A 25,317-nucleotide genomic window follows, 5' to 3' on the forward strand; every position below is an offset into this window, starting at 1 on the left:
TCATTGTTGAAGAAGAATAGTTTTGCTAGATATATAATTTTTAGATAGTTTCTTTCAGGACTTACTATAAGTCATTTCACTACTTTCTGGCTCCCAAGGTTTCTGATTAAAAAATCAGATATTTTATTGAAGATCCCTTGTGTATGACATGTAATTTCTTTTATTCCTTTAAAAATTCTTAATTAAGGGTTTTCACAATTTAACTTAAGTGTGTCTTACTGTTAATCCCTTTCAGTGTCTCCTATTCAGAGTTGATGAGGTTTGGGGTACGTGTATATTAATGCCTTTCTTCAGATTTCAGAAGTGTTATTGTTACTTCTTCAAATATTCTATCTCTTTTTCCAGCGTCCTTTATTCTGCGAATTCTATGATGGTATGCTTTCTGAAATCTCACAGGTCCCTCAGATTCATCATTTTAATTCTTTTTGCCTTCTACTTTTCATGCTGAATAATTTGCATTTTTTTATCAAGTTCACTGATCATTTCTTCCTCCTGCTCAAACATGCTGCTAAATACCTCTAATATATTTGTTATTTCAGTTATACTTTTCCACAACTTATTTTATTCCTTTTTATAATCTCTGTTGATATTTTCAATCTGATCATTTATTATTTTTCTAATTTCATTATTTATCTGTGGTATAGTTTAGCTCATTGATAGTATTGAAGATAATCTTCTTACTAGTAACTTCAATGACTGAGCTTCTTCGGGGATAATTTTTTTTAGATTTTTCTTTGTTGCATGAGTCCAGTCTTTCAATTTCTTTGTATGTTGAGAACTGGACATTCTGAATATTATAATGTGATAACTCTAGGAATCTGATTCTGCCACTCCTCATAGATTGCTTATTCTTATTTATTCATGGTTGTGGCCATCCTTTGGTGCATTTTCCAAATGATTTTACAAATATGTATTCCTTTTTGTGTATGTCACTGAAATTTACATTTCATTATCCCTGCTGTGGACGTGTTATCTGGCAAAGATTTCCTTAAATGTGTGACTCTAAAAAGGTGTGTGTGTTGGGTGAGAAGTGTGTGTATGTATGTTTAAGTCTCTGGAAACTATCAGCTGCTGCAGCCCAAAAGGATTGAAACTAAAGCAAACATCTGTGTTGGTCCTCCAAGGTACTGCCGAAACAATCAAAATGCTTAAACCCAAATTTTAAATGAGATTCTCACTGTTTACCCTCATATAATTTTTGCATTTCCAGGAACTATTTTTTGTGTGTGATTTATTTCTAGAAAATAGCCACATCTTCTTTTATCATGTACAGCCCTTGTTATTGCAAGTATCCAATCAGGTTCTAGAGTTCTGAAACAATTTATTCCAGTCACTCTAGTTCATCGGTTGTCTTGAGAGAGGAATCAATCCCTAGAGCTTTCTTCTTTGTCATTTTGGATACATCCTTTCTTTTTTTTTTTTTTTTTTTTTTTTTTTTTTTTTTTTTTTTGTGCTGGGGATGGAACTCAGGACCTTGTGTCTGCAAGGCAGGCGCAGTGCTGCTGAGCTAAATCGCTGGCCCTCACCCTACTTTCTTTACTGTTTGTTTTCTGCTTTCTTCCTTTTTCATATCTATGGAAATACCATACAAGTCCCCAAAATGTTAGTTGCAAGTTAATGTAATGATAAAAATATACCATAGACCAATATAAACTAAGATGTGATGAATGTATCAATTCTGATTCTCTTTGTCATTATGTTAATTCAGGCTATAACAAGTACTAGAGAGTGGGAGCTTATAAACAACAGTAATTTATTTCTTGTTAATTTGGAAGTTTGAGGCCCACGGTCAGAGTGCCAACCAGCATGGTTGAATTCTAGTGAGAGCCCACTTCCAGGTTGCAGACTACTGATTTCTTATTGTATTCTTACATAGTAGAAAGAGAGCAAACTAACTCTCTCATATTTCTTAAGAGGCCACTAAACCTATTTATAAAGGTTGTACCCTTATATCCTAATTTGTTCCCAAAGGCCTACCTACAAAGCCATCAAATTGGGAATTAGATTTCAACATATTTATTTCGAAGGGCCACAAACATTCAATTCATATTAGGCCTCAAACTTGAAAATATATAATATTCTATCACTTTTCTGTGATTCTCCATTTAAAGTTGTAATGCTTTCTATACTTAAATACAGATATTGTAAATGTTGGAAGATTTTTTTTTTATAGGCCAGTTGCTTTTGTAAACTGAATAATAGAATTGATATTTTCTCTTAGTATGGCAACACATGAGCTAATTCTACATAATGTTTTTTAAAATTTTTGACTGATTATTGTGACAGGAAATCAAGGTTAAAATATACTATGTAGGGCTGGGGATTTTGCTCAGTGGTTCCAGTGCCTACCTCACAAGTGCAAGCTCCAAGTTCGATCCCCAGTACCAAAAAAAAAAAATGTATATATTTGTGTGTGTGTGTGTGTGTGTGTGTGTGTGTGTGTGTGTATATATATATATATATATATCACACTATGTATTTAAATTCTGGAGGCTACACAATTTTGGAATATCATTTATTCTTATATAATATTTTTATTTAATATTTATGCACTGTAATTTTTTGGCTTCAAAAACCAAAAATTTATTTCTACATTTTATTATAATTCATATTTAGAAATTCAATTTTTAAGATGAAATGAAAGGGAAAAATACACTGGTCCTATAACAAAATCAGAGTAAGAAACTTGCTATACTAATTAATCAGTTTTAGAATTATTATTGCATGCTTTAAAATCCTAATAATAAAATGCTAAACTTTTATTCTTCTTAGAACCTCATAAAACATCTTCCTGAGCAGAAGGTACTCAATGAATTGGCACAACTTAAGAATGAATATGATGACCTCTGTGAGCCTGAGCAGTTTGGAGTGGTGGTATGTATTGAACATAAAAGCCTACAAACTCAGCTGGGAGGTTAATACTTGTTAGAAACAGTGAAAAGAAAGACATTTCAGCTGTTGACTTTTTTGTTACTGTATAACCACATAATTAAATATAATATTGGCTGACAGAAGATATCTTTATTTACCCAGTGTATCTGTCATGGTATTCAAAAATAGCAAAATAAAATTTTAGATTTGCCAAATAGTTCAAGATATCTCCTCCAGGCTTCTTTGTAACAGCACGGATATTCAATTCTAGTAACATATGCAAAGTTGTATGCAGTATTGGATTAGCATTTTTTCTTCCCTTTAGATCTTGATATTATATTTTGTCCCCAAAAAGCTTATGCTAAAATAAAGGGGTAATAACTCTATAAATGACAAAATAAAAATTGGAGACTCTTTTCTGTGATGTGTGTTATGTCTGAAAGCACACAGCTATTTTCACATTTCCTATTTAGTGTCATTAATTTTTTAAATTAATTATATTGGTACATTTAAGGTATACAGTATAATGACATTCATCATTGGAAATTTACACCTTTACATAATTCATCTTGGTTCTTATTTTCTCCCCATTCTCCTGCCCTTCCTTCAACACCTCCAGCCCTCCCTATCTACAAAGATTGTTTCCATGTTTTCTTTTTCTCATATTATTTTCTTTCCCTTCTTTCTTTTCCCCTACCCCTCCCACTTCCCCTTCCCCTTTGCCCGTTTTCTTCCTATTTCACATTATCTATTATAGCTTTTAGTCCTTATTTACACTTTCAGTTTCTCACACAAGAGAAACTATTTGGTATTTACACGTGTCCTCTTTATTTCACTTAAGAGTATCGCCTCAATGTGCATCCTTTTAGCTATAAATGTCTCTAGTTTCTCTTTCTTTATGGCTGAGTAATACTCCATTTTATAAAAAAACCCCACATTTTCTTTATCGAGTCTCCAGTTGATGGGCAGCTGGGTTGTTTCCAAGTTTTAGTTATCACAAATTGTGCTGCTATGAACATGGGTGCACATATATCACTGTGGTATGATTCTTTTAATTCTTTGGGGAAGATAACCAGCAGGGGAATAGCTGGGTCAAATGGGACTTCCAATCCTAGTTCTTTGAGGTATCTCCATGCTGATTTCCACAGTGATTGCACCAGTCTACACTCCCACCAGCAGTGGAGCAGGGTTCCTCTTTCCCCACAGCCCCACCAGCATTTGTTATTGGTTGATTTCATGATGGCAGCCATTCTTTCTGTGGAGGTGGAATCTCAGTGTAGTTTTCATTTGCATCTCTCGAATTACCAGTGATGTTGAACATTTTTTCATATGTTTATTTGCTATCTCTACTTCCTTGTCTGAGAAATGCCTGTTCATTTCAGATGCCCATTTTTGGATTGAGTTTTTAAATTTATGAGGTCTTATTTTTTGAAGTTCTTTACCTTTGTCTGAGGGACAGCAGGTAAAAATTTTTTCCCACGTTGTGGGTTGTCTCTTCACTCTGTTAGTAGTTTCTCTTGCTGTGCAGAAGCTTTTTAGTAAGAAGAGATCCCACTTGTTGATTGTTTATGGTAGTTCACAGGCAACTGAGGTGTGCGTCATAAAATCTTTTCCTACACCAATGTCTTCAAGAGTTCTTCCTAATCTCTCTTCCAGCTGGATCAGCGTTTCTGTTTTAATATTTAGACCTTTAATCCACTTTGATTTTAGTTTAGTGCATGGTGAGACATATAGGTCTAGTTTTAACCTTTGGCAAGTTGAAACCCAGTTTTTCCAGCATCATTTATTGAAGATGCTATCTTTCCTGCCGTGAGGGTGTTTGCCTCCTTTGTGGAAGATGAGGTGGCTGAGTGTGTTTGGAGTTGTTTCTGCATCTTCTAATCTGTTCCACTGGTCCTCAGGTCTGTTTCTTTGCCAGTACCATGCTGTTTTTATCACAGTAGCTTTGTAACATAGTTTCAAGTTGGGGATTGTGATATCCCCTGCCATGTCTCTGTTACCTTTTGCTATTCTAGGTCTCTTCTGGTTTCAAATGAATTTTTGAATTGATTTCTCCAGGTCCATGAAGTATGCTGCTGGGATTTCAATTGGAATTGCATTGAATCTATATAGTAGTTTTGGAAGTATGGACATTTTCAGTGCATTGGTTCTTCCTACCCAGGAGCAACGGATATCTTTCCATTTTTTGATATCATCTTCGATCTCCTTTTTTCAGAATGCTATAGTTTTCAGAGAAGAGCTCTTTGATTTCTTTCATTAGGTTGATTCCTAGGTATTTCATTTTTTTGAATGCTATTGTGAAGGGAGTTGTTTCACCAGTTCCTCTTTCAGTGACTCTGTTGTTTGTGTACAGGAAAGCTATTGATTCTTTTGTGTTGACCTTGCATCCAGCTACTTTAATGAATTTGGTTATTAAGTGTAGAAGGCTTTTGGTGGAGTTCTTGGAGTCTTTATAGAGAGTATGATGTCATCTGGAAATAATGACAATTTGACTTCTTCATTTCAAATCTTTATTCCTTTTATTTCTTTGTCTTGTCTATTTGCTGTGGCTAATGTTTCCACAACTATATTGAACAAGAGTGGTGATAGTGGACATCCTTGTCTTGTTCCTGATTTTAGTGTGAAGGATTTCAGTTTTTGACCCTTTTGTATGATATTGGCTGTTGATTTGTCATAAATGGCTTTTATCTGATTGAGGTACAGTCCATCTATTCCAATTTTTTGTAGGGTTGTTATAAATGCATGTTGGATTTTGTCAAATGCTTTTTCTGCATCTATTGAAATGATTGTATGATTTTTGTCCTTGGTTTTATTAATATATTGTATTACATTGATTGATTTACATATATTTAACCATCCCTGCATCCCTGGGATGAATCCCACTTGGTCAGGGTGTATGATCTTCTTGATGATCTTCTGCATTCTATTTGCCAGTATCTTATTAAGGATATTTGCATCTATGTGCATTAGTGAGATTGGCCTATAGTTCTCTTTTTCAGTTGGGTCTTTCTCTGCTTTGGGGATCAAGGCGATGCTTGCTTCTAGGAATGAATTTGGGAGTATTGCTTCCTTTTCAATTTCATTGAAGAGTTTAAACAGTAGTGGCAGTAGTTCCTCTCTAAATGTCTTGTAGAAATCAGCAGTGAAGCCATCAGGACCTAGGCTTTTCTTAGTTGGTAAGTTTTTAATTACATTTTCGATTTCATTGATTGATATTGGATCGTATAGAATTTTTAGATCATCTTCATTCAACTTTGTTAATTCATATGTATGTAGGAATTTGTCCATTTCTTCTGTATTTCCATCTAATTGGCATATAGGGCCTCAAAGTAGGTATTGATTATACTCTGTATTTCTGCCGGGTCCATTGTAATTTCACCCTTTTCATTCCTGAAAAGGCCCAAATCCAGGCAATTAGGAATGAAAAGGGTGAAGTTACAATGGACTAGGGAGAAAATTGAATGTCATTAATTGATCAAAAGCTTGAATTGTGCTATTTCAGCTGTGATACACCTCGTGTGGTCATATCATCATATGGTGAAATTATTATTGGAATGAATTATTTTTCTTTATCTCTAATTTTTGATGATACAGAGATGGTAGGTATAAATTATATTTTAGAAGTGTACAGTTACATGTTTTAATTATTCCCCAAGACCATTATTCAAATAATTTGCAAAACAAATAATGAGACCGAGCATCATGATATATTTAATTTGTTGCAGAAAAAATTATTTTTTCCTAGGTGTTTAATACATATTTGTTTGGTGTACAAATTAATATTTCCATTATGGTTGCTAGCTTTAATCTGGCCCCATGAACATTTTTCTTTGAGTGTATTAAGAATTTTAAAATTACCGTTAGACTTAATAGTCAAACATTATCTGCTCATCCAAAATATTTTGTCATTTTCTTTAATACCTGTATTTTAGAATGATGTGATTTAGTACTTTGCAATTTAAAAATCATGTTTAAAATCAAACTATGATAGATGAGAGTGAGCTTGTTTCTTTTGAATTTGTGCAATAACTGCTTGCACATAGAATTTTTAAATTCTAAACCATAGTGTTCCCTGTATTGATATAGAAGGTGTCAAGTCCTTGTGAAGAACACCATTCATGTGTATTTGGGAACAGTTAGAACATATAAAGGTACCTGAGAAATGCATCGCTCTTATTTTTGAGCCAAGCAAATTCGTCAACCAAATCAGGTAGATATTATTTATTTACCAGCAGCACTTTAGCACAATGTTAAATAATAAAATTTTATAGACCAAAGTCCATACTTGAAACCTAAACTGCTCAGATTCATGTTGTAATTGAAGCATGTATATACAGCATCTTAGAATTTAGCTGTGTCATGATGGTTATGAGTTTTACAGTAGATACACTACACACTTTCTCCAAAGCTGTGTTTTTCTGTGTGCAGTTTATCTTGAAAGATGTATTAGTTTGCCAAGCAAGTCCTTCAAGAGGAATATCTTTGTACCATACTGAGGAAATGAAGTTCGGGGTCATAAAAAGCAATATACCTTCTGAACTAAAGGCAAAATAGAAAGTGGAAAATATTTCTTGTTTATGCACATAACCTTAAGTAATTCTGGGGCTGTGTGTATATGAATTCACGTAGCCCTCTTATATACGCTTATACTTAGCTGCATGTCTGGGGTGGGGGGATTGTGAAGGATATTACAAAGCAGTTTATACTGTGTAAATTATCTAAAACTTTCCCAATCAGGATTTATCAAAGTGTAGATAATCTCACTTTAAGGAAAATATTTTTGAATCAATATTATACTTTAATGTTTTAATAAGTTATACTTTGTAGTGGTAAGAACATTATCTTATATGAAGTAGACAGTAAATAAATGTTTATTTATTTGAATTACAGGGTACTTATTAAGTATAAGACTGAGGTTAAAATATAGCATATTTTGGAACTGAAAAAGATTCATTAATACACTGCAAATTTAAATTTTTGTGCGTGAATATATGTAAATACTTTTTAACCCTTAAACACATATCAACATTCTATCATGAGAACAACTTTAAAAATACCTACATTTATCTGCATTAATGACAGGGCCACCAAACTGGAGAGGCTCCTTGCACCTGTTCTTTTCTCCCTTTGACATTATTAGTGTATTCTTTTGAAAAATCTGTCTTTATCATACAAATTCTATATCCAAAACCTTTATTGTCTCCCTGAATTTACAGGATAAAACTCAAGCTCTTAAACATTCACATTCTGTCTCTAATTTCTTTTCCAACTTGAAGCTTCAATAACTCTTCTTTCTACAAAGTTATCTCTAGCCATGTCTTTTGTTTTATTATTATTTACTGATTTATTTTTAGATAGGTGTCCTTGTGTTGCCCAGGCTGATCTCAACCTATGGGCTTAAGGGATTGTCTTGCATCCCCCTGTGGAGTGGCCAGGACTATAGGTGTAGCCACCACTACACCTGGCTTAATGATTTTTTTCACACAGTGTAGAGGATAGAACCCAGTGACTTATGTATGCTGGGCAAATGCTCTACTTCTGACCTATATCTCTAGCACCTCAGAAAAAGAAATGCCCAATTATTATTACTAATTTTATTATTGTTGTATTTATTGATAGAAACAAAAATACTTATTTTTTTGTCTAGTTGATCTATTTGTGGCAGTGGGGTATTAGGTCCCCTACTACTATTGTATTAGTGCATATATGACTTTTCATGTCTGTTAGTATTTGTTTGATATAGTTGAGTGAACTAGCGTTTAGTGCATAGATATGATTGTCATCTCTTCCTGTTGGATTGTTCCCTTTACAAGGATGTAGTGTCCTTTGTCTCTCTTAATCATTGTTGGCTTGTAATTCACTTGATCTGCCAAGAGGATACCTACGCCTGCTTTTTTTCAGGTTCCCGTTGCATGGAGTATTGTTTTCCACCCTTTAACTTTCAGTCTGTGAGTTTCTTTTTGAATTATGTGTGTTTCTTGTATGCGGCATATTGTTGGATCTTGCTTCTTGACCCATTCTTCCAGTCTATTTCTTTTGATTGGTGAATTGAGACCATTAATATTGATGGTCATAACTAATACGTATTGACTTATCATTGTCATGACTTTTTTCTTTTTGTTGGATTCTCCCCCTTTACATTTAATTTCTTGTCATGCGTGATGGATTCATTCTGTTGTGCTTCCTAGGGTTGTGATCCTCATTGTCTTTTCCTAGGATATTGTCTAAAATTTTTGGAATGTTGGTTTGGTATTCATGCAGTTCCTAAGGTGCTCTTTGTCATAAAAGTATCTTATTTCTCCATCCATTTTGAAAGATAGTTTTGCAGGGTACATCAATCTGGGTTGGAGGCTGTTTTCCTTTAGAGCGTGGAATACATCACTCCAAGATCTTCTTGCCTTGAGGGTTTGCGTTGAGAAGTTGGCTGTGATTCTGATGGGCTTTCCTTTGTATGATTTGTTTCTTTAACTGCTTGTAGAACTTTGTTCTTCTGTTGAGTTTCTGGAATCTTAACAATTATATGCCTATGTGTAGATTTTTTTTGATCAAGGCTATTTGGAGTCCTATATGCCTCACTTTTCTGTATGTGAAGTTCTTTTGCCCTGCTTGGGATGTTTTCTGCCTTCACTTCTGTAAACAGTTTTTTATGTCATCTGCACTCTCTCCTGTTTCTTCGTTGACTCCAATTAGTCTTATGTTATTCTTCTTTGCATGGTCTAGCGGCTGCTGGATTGATTTCTTGTGGTCCCTTACAATTTTGAAGCAATTTTTCTTTTCCTCCTCACTAATTGCAATCTTATCTTCTATATCTGAAATTCTGTCTTCACATTGGCTCATTCTGCTGCATAGACTTTCAATGGAGTTTTTAATCTCCTGGAAATCTGCTTTTATCTGTTTTATGGATTCCATTTGTTTCCTATGTTGGGATTCCATCATGTTCCTCAGCTCCTCTCTAGATTTATTAATCACGCCTTGCACTGTGAGCACAATCTCTGCTGTTATCTGAGAAATTATTTCTGATTTCCTTTTTGCCAGACCCTCTTTTGTTGCCAGTTCAGGGAGTCCAGGTGTTTCAGTATCAGAGTGTTCCATCTCATTTCCCTTTGGGGTTGCTGTAGGTGATCTGGAAATCTGTTTTTGAGAATTGTTTATGTGCCTTCTCATTTTGACAGAGGGTGGGAGAGAGCAGGGTGGGTATGTGTTCTTGGCGCCTGCATGGCTCACCTTCTCTGCGCTTGCAGCGCTGGTATGGTGGTCCGCAAGCCCCTTCCTCTTCATTGGGAGCAGTGGTAAGGCAGCCTGGAGGCCCCTACCTCTGTACTAGGAGCATTGGAACGGTGGCCTTGAAGTCCCTTCCTCTGCACAGGGAGTGGTTGTTTGGCCCAGAATCCCTTTCCTCTGCACTGGGAGCAGATAGAAACAAAAATATAATGAGGACTTACCATGTCATATGCTATGCTAAGCATTTTTGTTTTGTACCATCTTATCCTTTGTGGGGTACCTTGTGATTTTGGTATTATTACTGACTCCATTTTAGAGATGAAGAAACTAAGGCAACATAAGGCCAGGTAATGTGTTCAAGGTTGCATAGTAAGTAGTAGATGCAGAATTTGAACCCAGGTGATCTGAATTCAGTTATTGCTTTAACTACTGTATTTTAATGGGGGTGGCAGCTTCCACTAAATGCTAATTTACCTCTGTTTAGGGTACTATTGTCTCAGCTCTACTTAAAGGTAGTAGCATTTCTTGCCAGCTTTACTTTGTTCTGTTAGTTACTCTATGCCCTCTTCAATTTATTACTCTCCACTCTGCCATTCTCTTCAGAAATATAAAAGAAATCTCACGCCACTTGCTGCCAAATAATTAATGTATAGATAGATGGCTGCATCAATAAATATTCATCATTGATTCCGAGGATGCTGCTAACTACTGCTCCCATTTCCTAGCATCAATTTTCTCCAAGATTAGACTCCATTTGCTCTCCACTTCCTTCTTTTTCTCTGTTCAACCAAGAGCAATCAAGATTCTGTCTTAAATAATGCATCAAAATTGATCTAGGAAAGGCCATTAATTACCTCCTAATCACATTTGAACTATACATCAAATCTACTCACTTTTCTCCATTTGAACTGCCACCACCAAGCAGTCCAAGCAACATTGCCATTCTCTAACCATTCCAATAGCTTGTTTTTCCACTTCAATTTTGGCTCTTCTTCAAATCAGTTTCAGCACAACACTCAATGTGACATTTCTACAGTATATTTGTATTGTATCCTAGTAGTTATCTGCTTAAAACAACAATGGTCTTCTATAACATTAAAGACTTATCATGACCTACAAAGCACTGTGTAGTTTGACACCTGCCTATCTTTCCTACTTGGTCTCTTGCTCATTATGCCTTAGCCACAGTGTGCTTCATTTTTTCAGACATTTGAATTCACTATGCTGTTTCTTTCCTCAGCAGCATTGCACTTCTGTGCCTTCTCTCCTTATTCTTCTATTATTAGCTTAAATTTTTGCTTTCCTAGTGAAGCTATCTCTTAAATATTCATTAAAAATAGAACTCCCTATTAGAGTCTCTCAGAACACTTTTTAAATTTTCCTTTATGGAAATTATCATGGTTTTAATTGTTTATTTATGAGGTTGTTTACTGAATATCTACAACCTTATATTATAAGTTCTATACGTGGATGAATCATGTTAACTGTGTTCCCGTCATGTACCTAACAAATTTTTGTTAAATCTATTATGAATGCAAAATGAAGTAGAGTTTTCATTCCTCTTAGTTTGTATTCATGTGTTACTTAATAACATTGAAAAATTTAAACTTCTTTCTAGAAACTCTAGAAACTTTTCTTCTATTACCTTTTGTTGTTTGTTTTTTTGTTATGTTTTGTTTTGTTTTTGAGACAGGGTTTCTCTATGTAACCCAGGCTGGCCTGGAACTCCCAGTGATCCTCCTGCCTCAGCCTGCTGAGTGCTGGGATTACTGGTGTGCATCAAGACACCAGGTTGTCTCTTCCATTGACTTTTTAAACAATAAGTAATCTTTGCTGACTTTATTCCTGTAACCCTGGCCAGTGTCCTATAGAGATTCTATTACATATAACTTCCTAAATGATAAAAACAAAATCACAACAGGTAAGGGTAGACATATGCCAAATGAGATTACTGCTGCAAGACTGATTAAAATGCAAATGATAACCATAAATAATGAAGTTGGCAATGCTTAAGAAAGACAGTGATTGGGCTGCTAAGCTTTCTTTAACCTTTTTGGTATTTTAGCAGTCACATCTTTGGGTTTACTTATAATCACATGTAATTAGTTTGAGAGAAAAAGAAGAGAAGAAAAAAAATTATGGTAACTAAATACAAACCTAGAGCCCTTTCCTATGTCTAGAGATAGACCTGCTGGTAAGAGGGCTATGCTAGTTCCCACACCTTCTGTGATCAATAATCTACTTCTATAGGGGGGTAGATTGTCTGCGTAGCTTCCCACTGACTTATCTTCCAACCTGCCTCCCACAGAATTGAATTTGGCACATCATTGTAATTATGTGCTGTATCTTTACTGGAAGAAAAGCACAGATCTTTGAAAGCTCTGGCAGATAGAACCCCCAGCCGGAGCTTTTAGACTCTTTAGAGTGTGTTTGCTGCTCAGCTGTTCTCAAACCTCAGAGCTATGGAAATTCCCACTTGTCTTGCACCAGGGATAGAGACCCATACTGTGTATATCTATTAAACAAACACAACTTCTCAGAAAAAGAAAGCAATAATTAGTTCTCTTAGTAATCAGTACTTTATTTTTCCTTACTTCATAAATACCCATATTTTTCAGTTAAAAACATTCTAAAGCTCTAATCTAACAAAAAGATGTTGAGATAGCCTTATACATGAAAATCTTTATAAGGAAAAGTGTGGATTATGTGATATTTCTGACAGCACATTGAAATTTTTTTTTACAGGAATGTATGAAGGTAGGAGGTAAGAGTTTGTGCTTATATTTGGAAGCACAACTATAATGCTGCTGTTTTTTAATTTTTTAAAGCGTCATAAGAGTTTGTAAGCTCTTCATGATAGCTTAACCAGGTGAAAAGGAAATTCTTAAAAGCTTCCTTTTTCTCCTACATATCATCAAAAATAATTAGCTTGGATAGAAAATTCCATGTCCTTTTTTCTATTTATATGAAATCATTTTTCAGGCTTCCATATTCATTGGAAAAATTGTATTATTCTTCATTTTACCTGCTTTTATGCAAACTGTTTTGATACATAATGCCCTGCCTCTTTCTGTTTTCATTCTTTCTGTATGTATGAATTCTAGCTCCTACTTCTAGATGTATATTTGTTTTATCTGAGAAAAAGCTGGTTTAATGATTTTGAGATGAGGTAAAAGAAAATTCACCATGACTCATTTTCAAATCCCTGTATTTAGATTCTTGTTCATTTCATTAAATTATCATAATAATCTATTCTCATGACAAGATTGTTTATTTCCATGAGCTTTTGCAAGAAAAAAGGTAAAATAAAACCACCTAAAAATTGAATATTCGTAGTAACTCTGTGAATGTTAATTTTGCAATTGATTACTTTTCATTAAATGTAAAAAAATGGAAAAATTAAGTCTCTTATTTTTTCATATAGTGCTAATCCCTAGAGTTTTAATGGCCTTTCTTGGCCTCAAACAATTGCTTTCAAAAAGATATTTTAAAACTTTTTTTCAACTTATTAGTGTGATTGTTCTGAGTTTATAGTGTCTTTGGGGGCGAACATTGTTATTGTGTTTTGTTCCAGACTAAAGACAAGTAGATATTTGTTGATGCATAATTTACACATACCACTATCTTTGAGAAAATGTTCTCCATCAGCACATCATTATTTTTCCCATATAGAGTCAGTTTTCGATACTGCTTTTTCAAAGTTTCAATTCACAGGTAAACTAGGGCTCTCATCTCTCCTGACATCTAATACATAAACATTTGCCATTTACTCATATAGCAGATATGCTCTGGGTTTGCTTGTAAATGCTACTGATTATTTTGTTCAGGCCAGCAACTGGATTTGGTGCAAAGAGTAGGAAAAGTCTTGGCTTTGATGAAATTATTGTCTATAAGAAGATTAGAGAGTTATTTAATAGAGAATCACAAATGTCTCTGTTTTATTTCCATATTTCCAGGCAGAATTTGTCTTATTGTCTCTGAATCTCACTTTTGCAGGTAGTTTTGCCAACTATCTAATATAAATCCATAAATGTGGCTTAATTTATTTCCTTTATTATACTTAGAGGAACAAAATTATTCTGAATAGCCAATGGACAGTGAATCATAATAGTATGTATTCATTGCAAATTTATCTTAATTCTAATGAATTCTTAAAAATTTATATTTTGAAGAGGCTCATGTTTAAGTTATATTCATTAAAGGGGTATTTCTTTTTTCTTGTTCCATAAATCTGAATCTGTTTAATGCCAAAGTTATGCTTACACACTGATTGACTAATTTGGCTGATTCTTAACAGTTGTTTCTTTAGTGAAATTTAGTATTTAGAAAAAAATTTATTAGTACATGTTTGTATTACATAACGTTTACATTCTTTGCGAAAATTAGGCACATATACATAATACATCTTAATTCCTTTTTTTACCCCCATTCCCTTCCCTCCACCCTCCCTTCATCTCTTGACCTCCTTCCTTTTTTTTTTTTTTTTTTTCCATTGGCTTGGTTCATGTTTGCAGTGGATATTGTTTACATTCCTTGTGTGGAATTGTTGCATGCACCCAATACATCTCAATTCCTTTTTTTCACCTCCTTCCCCTACCCACTCAGTCCCTTCCCTCCATATCTTGATCTGCCTCCTTTTTGAGCATGATCAGTCTCTAAAGGTATATTTTTTAACAGTGGAAATGGAAAGATGATAGAAATAACCTATAGGTCACATGTGAGTATGGGAATGACTTGGCCCTTTCCTCCTCATTCACACATTACTTTTACACTCATGCCTCACCTTTTCTTGTCTATTCATATGGTAGTTTGGTAGTAGTTCAATATTCCCTAGCTGTATAGGTGTGAAGTATATAAAATTCAAATTATATAAACAATACCATATCTAATTCTTTGGAGAAACAACCTACTTATACTTGCTTTCACTGCAGCTATCAATTCACTTTCCTTTTTTTAAATATGATGCAGATCAACTAAAGAAATGAGAGTTGCTTGATGTGATTTGATAGACAAGTACCTCATAACACAAATAAATTCCCTACATAATACATTATCCTGGTCAGCATCCCACAGCATTTCAGGAATGAATTATAAAACAAAGGATTTCATCAAGTAAAACACTGCAAGGGACTACAATGAAAAACAAACACGTATTTCTGCAGTTTTTGTTGTATTTACCTGTATCACTTAGGTGCACTCAAGTGGCTTTATGAGACATGAGCCTTTTAATATTTATATCTGTGGCTGGGGATTTACTTCAGTGCTTCCTATTATTTCTAAGCTTGCTTATCTAAGGTCTTCCCTTACCTGCCCAAATCTTCTGTTGGAGGTTCAACTGTTACCTATCAGGGTACCCTACTCTGATAAAAAAGCAAAAAATTCACACTTAAGATTGTGAAAATTCTGTTGATATGGTCAATACATAGTGATTTCTGGCTCCTGTTAAGAGCTGTTCCCATATAACTTCACCCCCTTCATATTCTCTTAATTTCATAAGAACACATTTTTGATGATAGTGTTTCTAATAGTAGATTTATATTATGATTGTAAAATGGCTTAATAGAGCACAGCATGATATTTACATTACATTCAATGTGTAATGAGCAACTATGTTCTCTACTGAACTCTGGTAACATACATTCCTTAATTGTGGATAAGAAAAGGTTTCCTTCAGCTTTGGGAGAACAATTAAAGATGATGTTTTTCTTCCTACTGAGAATTTCTGAGTATAAATTTAAAAAGTAAAGAGGAAAATAACCATTGCTTACATTGTGTCAGTTACTGTGACAGGTATGTTTTACATTGTATCTCATTTAATTCCTACTGCAACCTATATAAAAAATTCAATGCATCCATTTTTCTGATGAGGAAATAAAGACTTAGAAATATTAGGCAATTTGGACTAGGTCACACAGCTAGAAAGTAACTGAAGTCTAATCCAAGCTCATGTCTCTATAACTCTACAGTCCCTCTCTTCCACATTGACTTACATCATGGTTCTAGAATTTGTAGATATTTGTTTTTTCTCTCTTTCTTCTGAAATTAAGGGAAAAAATGTTTTTCTCTTGAATTCCACCCTAAAAATAGCTATATTATACTGTAAACATAGGTTTAGATTTCTCCTGAGTGGTGTATTGGAATGACCCACCTGGTAGCAAATAACCTTGCCAAAGATACCTCTTCTTTCCTCACATCATCGTGCTATTATACCTCTTCAGCTATGCTTCTTATTCTTAATCTATCATTTTGCTGATATTGTGGTTTCTATTGGTGTGAATGAATATATTCATTTATTTATTCATTTTACAGTCATTTCTTATTTTAACCACCTATCATTTTTTATCACCTGCCATATATCAAACCTTGTTGTAGGAAACAAATGAATGAAGAAATTTTTCCAGATCAAGTAGCAGCTCTAACTCTCTTGTAGAATACAACTTTTTCCTAAAGTCAGGCTGACTAAGGATAGATTAATATTCAATGCTAGCAGTTCCACAAAGTTATTTCCCTAGCATTTCTGGTTTGACATCATAACTGAATACATTATTTTGGGGAGAGTAAAATATTATCATCAACTCTTAATTTTGTTCAGTAGACAAGTCTTTCTGTCCCTCTTGGGAAAAGTTCTGGAAAATGGTTAGTTTAAGAGAACTGTTAAAATCAATCAGCAAATATTTGATTTTCTAATATATGTAAGATGCTGTGCTAGGTTCTCCTTAAGGTTCAGTCATTAACTCTTCTCCTTTTCTTTCTATATATGACCCTTCTCAATAACCTTGTTTCCCAGAGGATCTATTCAGGTAGTTCCCAACTCTGCCAACTTCTAATACTAATCTCCTAATTTCCAGGATGGTATTTCCAAATTCTACCATATATCATAATAATACCAAAAAGCTCAGTATGTCAAGAAAACAATGTTGCTTTCCTATCATAGAGTTAGCCTTTTACTACTTATGAGAAGATTTAGAGAGGTAAAGGCTAAGGGGGTCAGGGAGAACATTTAAATAGTCTATTTTTAGTAACCTAAGTACATAAAATTTGAGCTTGAATATTTAGCATGGAAAGTAAAAAACAATTCTAAGAAATTCTCCAGATCAAGCTATTATTTGAATATTAATCCAAGATTTGGAGGGCCAGGGATTTAGCTCAGTGACAACGTGCCTGCCTTGTAAGCTCAAGGTCCTGAGTTTGATCCCCGGTACAAAAAAATAATAATAATAGAGTCTTAATAAGGAGAAGCTAGTTGTGTCATCCATAGTAGTGAAATGCACAACTTGGCACCTGAGAAAATGTTCAATAATAAATGGTAATAAAATATTTTAGTTACGAATGAGCAGTGTTTTCCATTTGTGGAGCTAATACTCTTTACCTTCTCACAATGCTAGAAGCAGAGACTTGAAAAATGGAATATTCTCATGTCAGTTATTTGGCCCCTGTCCATTTATCAAAGCAAGTCTGCTTTATAGGTATTTTCCCTACAATGCTGATGAGGAACCTCAAGTCCAGAAAATTAAACAGTCCAGAAATTAGTCAGATCATGTGAACATTTCTAAATTCAGTTATGTTTAATTGAAGTTATTACCAAGCTGCACCCAAACTGCCCCCACTGTCTTCTCTGATTATAGTGTACTGGAATAAAACAGGGAAAGTAAATTCATCTACCTTCATTCCCTGAAACAAAACAAGCAGCCAAATAATAAACATACCAAATCAGCACCTCCTTCTGCCTTCAGTAATGCCAACATTGTTCTACCTCACAACAAACTTGAAACCTAGGAGCCATCTTTGATTTTCTTCTCTTTTAAATGATCAATTGCTAGGTCCCATTGATTCTTCCTTAATTCTGTCTCTTGTATCCATCCCTTTGTCTCTCTCTGCTATCGGGATTCTACTACTACCTGTTTCTCAGGTTCTTTTGAAACCTTATTCATAGTCTCTCTGCCCCTGATTTCTCCCTCCACCAATCATAGTTACTGCTTCTAATAAGACAGCACAATATAGGGGTTAAGAGTCTGGACTCTGTAGCCCAAATATGTGAGTCCAAATCTCTAAATCCCAGAGATACAACCTCACCTTTCCTCATTTTTAAAACAAAGATAATAACCTCCTAGGATTATTTTGAGAATCAAAGCAATCAATACATATGATTTATGTAGGAAAAATGCCTGATACAAAGTACTCAATAAATGTTAATTCCTATTATTATTGTGTATTCTTATTAAAGTATGCTTTGGTCTAGCTATTACAAACTGCACCGGCATGAACATGGGTGCACACATATTACTGTGGTAATAGCTAGAGCTTGGAGGCAGCCCAGGTGCCCATCAACTGGAAACTGGATAAAGAAAATGTGGTTTTTTAATAAAATGGAGTACTACTCAGCCATGAAAAATGAAAAACTAGAGTCATTTATAGCTAAATGGATGCATATCGAGGCCATACTCTTGGGTGAAATAGATAGTATGCACATGTGTAGATACCGAATAGTTTCACTAGTGTGAGAAACTGATAGTGTAAACAAGGGTTAAAATGATTAAAATGAATAATCGATAATTTGAAATAGGAAAAAAGGTCCAAAGACGAAGGAGTGAAGGGAGAGGAAGGGGAAAGGAAAAGAGGGAAAGGAAAAAAGAAAAATAAATGGAAATGAAATCTATATAAATGGTTGGGGGTGGAGGGGGTGAAAGGCGCACAGGTAATGGGGAGAAAAATAAGAACCAAGATATATCATGTACAGGTACAAACACCCAATGATAAATGTAAATGAATTGTATACCTGAAATGTACCAATAAAATGTACCAATAAAATTAATTTAAAAATAAATAAAAATTAAAAATAAAAAGCCACTTGCTGTAACACTAGCTCATTTACAAGGTGACCCTGAGGCAACAGTTGTAATGGCAAAGAAATGTGCAATCATGCCCAAGTGCAGCTGGTTAACTCTGATTTCTGTAATTAAATCATCACTGATGGTAGGGATGCACAGGAGAGTAGGAAAATAAATTTAATTCTACCTAATAAAGGATCCCTACAACTAAAAAAAATAAAAAGTGTGCTTTGGTCACAATACTTCATTTGGAGCTAATATTAAAAATAAAAAAGGCCAGGGGCCAGGGATTTAGCTCAGTAGTACCGTACCTTCCTGGCAAGTGCAAGGTCCTGAGTTCGATTCCTGGTATAAAAAAATAAATAAAATATAAAAGGCCAAATCCATATTCTCTGCTTATAGGCCATGAGTTGAAATACAAACCCCAGACCGATAAAAGTTTGAATGAAGACAAGTGGTATTAGAATTAAAGCTCATGTGTACTTACCGAAGTTCTTTATCTGGAGCCAATGATACCCTGTTGACTGTGCCCCTATAAAACCTACCAAGCTTGGCCAGGATAGCATGTAATGGTGACTAGCAGCTGGTCACTTGATGGAAGTAGTCCTATGACTTTTTACCCATGAAGAAGACTCATAAATTAATTCTTAAACATAAAATATTATAGAAAACATGTTTTTGTGCTGAGATTTCCAGTTACTGGTAATAAAGGAAAAATCAAGTAGGATGGAATTTGGAGACAGTGATAGAGACAGATATGAAGGTGGAAAAATTGGTATAGATACTCATAAAGATGCTTACACAATCATACACAAATGGACACGCACATTCATGGAGATATAGACTTTGATGTGATTAGCTTCCCATCTATGGACTTTTAGATACTCTAGCCCGTATTTTGTTCCTGAACATAAATATGATATATACCTTGAGGGACACACACACACACACACACACACACACACACACACATATATATATTATATGGTCATTTCCATTTATATCACCTCTACTGTGAAGCCTTTCATTAAAAATTATAGTTATAAGAGTTAAAGTTTTTTTCTTCTTCAAAAGAACATGTCCAGAATTTGATTTATTTACCTATCTAGAAGCATGTGCTAGTTTTATCACCAGCTACAGTTCACAAGTGTCTGTGTTATGAGTTTCAGGTTTTATTATAAGCTTTTTAAAAATAGGTGGTGTGTGTTTTCTACTTGCCATGTGAGTTCTGAAAAAAGAATAGGACAATAATTGTGTACTTATATCCTCTCCATTTAAAAAAGCTACTCATAATTATGAGACCTACATAAATATAGTAACATACTTTTTATATATCTGCCTAAAAAAAGCAAGAAAGCATATAAAAGAATTAATAGAAGGCACAAGTTCACATCTGGAGAGGCAAATGTCCATGGCTAATGGGAAAGTTAATTTCAAAGAAGAAAACAATATAGTATGACTTGCTTCTATATTACAGCAGATGTAGTCTAAGCAACAGCTGATTCATTGCTTTTGAAGGGTATGTTTTGGCTTAAAGACTTTTGAATATATTGTCAAATTATTTTCATGTTATTTGTGGTTATCTCAGTGCCTAATCCGTGTTCAGCATTTTTATTTTAGAAAGGAAGCTATACAATGCCAAAAAAGGATATAATTGGGATAATTTCTTTTCATTGTATATGTACATAAATAAGTTCATGTGTATTTACTCCCTCCAAGAATTCATTTGAAAAATGAAAACTAGTTAAATAATTTGGAGCTATAGAAAATTAAAATTAAAAACTAATTATTGTAAGCACCAGACCAAAGGGAATATAGAATGTGTACCAGTACTGTAAAACAAGTAATTAGAACCAAAGTTGAACTGTTTTGAAGAAAACCAACGTATAATTTCTGAAAAATGTACTTGAAAGTAAATTCATGTGATTTTTACCATTACATAATTATTTAACATCAACATCTATCAAGTAGGTGAAATTCATTAGAATATATATAAATATTTAATATATTTTATGAATAGAAAGCATCAGTTTAAAAATTATTGAATGCTCAATCAGTGCTAGTCCTCTAATTTCAAACAACATAACAATAGATACTTTGTAAGGAAATATTCCATTTATTTTTTCTGTCATCATGTACATCTTTTATCTGTGTCTCAACAATTCACTCAACTGAATTTCATATTTATAAATTTCCCTAATTCACCTCAGGGACAGATTTTGGCGGTTTGAATGTTATTGATGGCTAATGATTATGAAATTAACATTTAACAGTAGTTCAGCTTCAATAATATTTTATTAATGCTGTAAGGGTGATTTAATTTATTTTTATGAAAATGAATACCTAACAGTTTTTCAAACTTCACTAAAATATTCCTTTGAAGTATTTAAAACAAAGTAATATTTTTAGAAACCTAGAATTTTTGTTGCATAGAAATTTTACAATATTGTCTATGAAATTATTCCCACTAAAGAGGTAAAATGCCTTAAATGTATGTTTACATAGAACATTCCTTCTCTTACAGATGAGCTCAGTGAAAATGTTACGGCCTCGTCTCAATAGCATTCTTTTCAAGCTCACATTTGAAGAACACGTAAACAACATCAAGCCAACCATCATAGCAGTAACTCTAGCTTGTGAAGAACTGAAGAAAAGTGAAAGCTTTAACAGACTTTTAGAGTTAATTCTTTTGGTTGGAAACTACATGAACTCAGGCTCAAGAAATGCCCAGTCTTTGGGTTTTAAGATCAACTTCCTTTGTAAGGTAAGATCACATTTTATATTCCTAATTCAGAACAACAGTGTTGTCTGTGGGACAGGCTAATCTAAATTCAAATAGTACATGAATCAAAAATTAAGTGTGAATTTTATGACTAGCAACTTATATTTCATTTAAAGTAAGTCATGAAAAAAAATCTCATTGCGGTAAAAGTCTCAATACTATGCAGATTCTTTTGTAGCATGGTACTTAGCTCTTGCAGGTTAAATCTTACCAGCCTTTATAGTCCAATTTTTTTTTTTCTTTCGTAAAATGGTTGCAAAATTGTTTTTCAATCCCTTTATACTTATTTTATGTTTCTCCAAAGAAGTATTTATCTGAGGAGATATATTTAATAAGGAAAATAACCAGAAATTTATTTTTGAATATGCTTTGCTTATTATACTCTATGAAAATAATACTCTTCATTATTGAATATTGTTGTATCACTAAGCTTATACTGATTATTGAGTATATTAAGAAGGGAACAAAATCAAATGATAATTATTTTATTATTTTGATTGGGCCATTTCACGTTATTATTTTTTGAGACTCAATTCTTCTGGAAAATAAACAAAGAAACAGAGAAGCCCAAATGTGATTGTATGTGTCCATTCTTGGCAAAGGAGAAACTGCCTTAAAAAAAAGATCTGTTTGTTACAGGGGAAAGCTGAACAGATTCTGAGGTGAAGGCCTGTAAGGAAGCTAGATATAAAAACAAATCTGAAAACAAGCAGTCTGTCTTTGACATCTCACCATTCATTCAGTTTTTTTTCTTTCGCATCTGAAAACATTGCAGGACTTTGATTAATTCTTGAAGTATATTATAATAGGGATTGTAAATCTAGGAATGGACATGAATATATTTTCTGTTCATTCATTAAATAGATGTGCATTATATGTCAGTGGACTAGCATCTTAATATGTATCAATGATTTGATCATTATAATTTAACATAAATAGACAAAAATAATACTTATTAATAATAAGATACATTATAATAAAATTGAGGATTTCTATTTATTCTTGACAGATTTGGGGAGATTGTTATGAAGATAGCAAAGAAAATAGAGAAAGTTACTTGAAAATATCAGGTTTTCTCAAGAAAACATTTGTATTTCTTATAAAATGTTGGAACATGTGAAATTATTTGATAATATAAGGGAGAATAAGGCAATGCTTGTAATAAATTAGAATCAATCATAGCCAGATTTATAGGATAAAATAACTAAAAAATCATTTGAAATTTATATTAGATATAAGTTTCACATTTAATTCATATAAAAAGATTTTAAACAAACCTAATTTGAGCAATTTCCCCCTTTATTTTTAAGTGTCTTAATTTCACCTTATTCAAATTTATTATATGAACTGATTTCTTTGAAGCAAAAATGAATAAGCCATGTATGTAGAGAAACAAAAGATTACATTGATCTCACAGAAGGATTTGGCAGTTACATCTTATATTTTGGAGAAAGGTTTCTTCCTGTCATCTACCTGTCAAATAAAAGTTTTTCCATACAACACTGATCTGACATCTATCACTAGAGGTATGCTCAAAGGATTCAGCACAAAAATTTTTGCCAACTTCAAATGAAATAAAAAATAATCTTGTGGGAAATACTGTCATGTAGTAATAATTGTTCTAAAAGACAAAGAAGAAAAGGTTTTTAAATTCCCCCTTCCACTTAGAATTTTACCCTTTGGGAAATACTTACAGGGAAACTCTTGTCATTAATAAAAAGAAATATCATATACATGTATGATATTCCCTTAATGTCTAGGATTAAAAGGATATTCCTGGAATACAAAGGATTCTGAGTAATGTAAATATCTAAACTGACAGAAATGTATTGAAGTACATAGAAATAGTTCAAATTTGTATAGTCAAAATAGAATTAACTAACTACTGGTATAAGATTAGCTGGAATCGCTGTTTAATTTCACTTATAAAGTAATGCTTGGTTGATTTTCCTTAGTGATTTTTTTCTTTAAAAAATAACAAGGGAATTACCCAAGTAGAATATTAATCATGCTTTCACAATGATACCATTTACTGACTTAAATTTTTCTAATGATAATTTCCTTTCAAAATGATTTTAAAAATATAATTGACTGCTTTTCAACACAGGTTATAGAATACTTAAAAATATTTACCTAATTAAAAAGGAGCCATGATATAAGCAGTTAAACTTATCAGATGTATCTTGTATTGGAGTAATACAAAAATTCAGATGATCTCCTTTGGCTGCTGCAATATTTGGAAAGAGAAACAAAACAGATAGGTTAACCAAAATGTCAAATAATACTAAAATGTGTCATTATTGGAAGTACTGTACTCACCACAAAATACTTTAATTTCAGCAGTGAAATATCACTTTGTGAGTCACCAAACCAGTGTGCTGAATTGTAATAAAAATCGTTTCAGTGAAGATGAGTTCCCGATGTTACCTTTGCCTGTAATTGCCTTTTAGTTATTAAAATTCTAATCCATAGCAATGCTACACTTCAGACACATTTATTTTTGTTTTCAGTATGTAATAGTATATATATAATCTGCATAAGAACAAAACATTTAAAAATACTGAACACTCCCTATATGCTTTATGGTTATATCAGATAAGAATTGATGTTTACATGCAACAGAAAGTGCAAAAAAGAAAAAAAAAAGGAATTTATTGGAAAAATCTGAGATAGCTCAGCCAGAAATGGGCAAAGCTGAAGAAGTTGGCCTTTAAAAGAACAGCAAATATGACAGTTTATAGAATCCAGGTCGTACAAATGAATAGCAAGTCTTTTAAAGATGTTGCCTTTTGGGGGTGGGGGCGGGGATTCAGCTCAGTGGTTCTGCTGCCTGCCTGGCAAGCACAAGGTTGGGAGTTCCATCCCCTGTACCAAAAAAAAAAAAAAAAAAAAAAATTCCCTTGGGATGTATCAGCTCCAATCACTTTCTTCTTCTCCTCCCTGCATTTGATTCAAATTCTAATTAGAGCAACAGATTAACCTATTGTAGATTACAAAAGCATTCATTGTCTAAGAGCAAAGAACATCCATTCACTTTGCTACCAAGAGTACTTACAATGGCAGATTGGTCTTGACATAAGTGAAGCTGTTACAGAGGATAATGCCAAAAATGAATGTTTATTAGGCAAGCAAAAAGAAAGACAAGAAAAAAGTAGTGGTCTACAAAACCAAGGGGATACAAACTGTATAAAAAAATACTCAGAAACCTCAGAAATCTCATTGTGTAGTTGAATAGCCAGGAAATCTACATATAGAAGATTATATGACATCACAGGTACAGTGGATAAATGCAAACAATTGATAGCCATTGAAATAAGTATTTCAGAGGAGGTTAGAATCATTGGTGCTTAGGAATGTATTTATAAGTATGAAACAGAAGGATTTTGAAGGATACTAGGATTAAGGTATATGAAGAGAAGAAGTTATAACTGTACAGAAGGGGAGAGTACTATGGGTTTAGAGTATTTTAATTTCCACCTGGTCAATTACCACCCAGATGTTAATAGCTAAGGCATTTATTTGCCTTCTCTGAGCCTCAGTTTCTTCATCTATAAATGAGAAAATACACTGAACCTTGTTTATTTACATATATTTCTTTTCTCGGTCAAATAAAAT

At 33.5% G+C, this 25,317-nt stretch overlaps 1 protein-coding gene across 7 annotated transcripts in view; it reads left to right on the forward strand.

Moving 5' to 3' along the window:
- The window catches only part of Diaph2 (diaphanous related formin 2), a 979,330-nt gene that overhangs the window by 441,328 nt on the left and 512,685 nt on the right, over window positions 1-25,317 (forward strand). For all 7 annotated transcript variants that reach the window (XM_087196779.1, XM_021247648.2, XM_087196782.1 and 4 more), the window contains 2 exons: window positions 2,773-2,874; window positions 21,445-21,684. In XM_087196779.1, the coding sequence (XP_087052905.1) occupies window positions 2,773-2,874; window positions 21,445-21,684 (342 nt within the window). The remainder of the gene's footprint in view (window positions 1-2,772; window positions 2,875-21,444; window positions 21,685-25,317) is intronic.

The sequence above is a fragment of the Heterocephalus glaber genome, unplaced genomic scaffold (genome assembly GCF_053883595.1).
Source record: "Heterocephalus glaber isolate CG9 unplaced genomic scaffold, H.glaber_assembly_v1.0 deba00001613, whole genome shotgun sequence".
Classification (NCBI taxonomy): Eukaryota; Metazoa; Chordata; class Mammalia; order Rodentia; family Bathyergidae; genus Heterocephalus; species Heterocephalus glaber.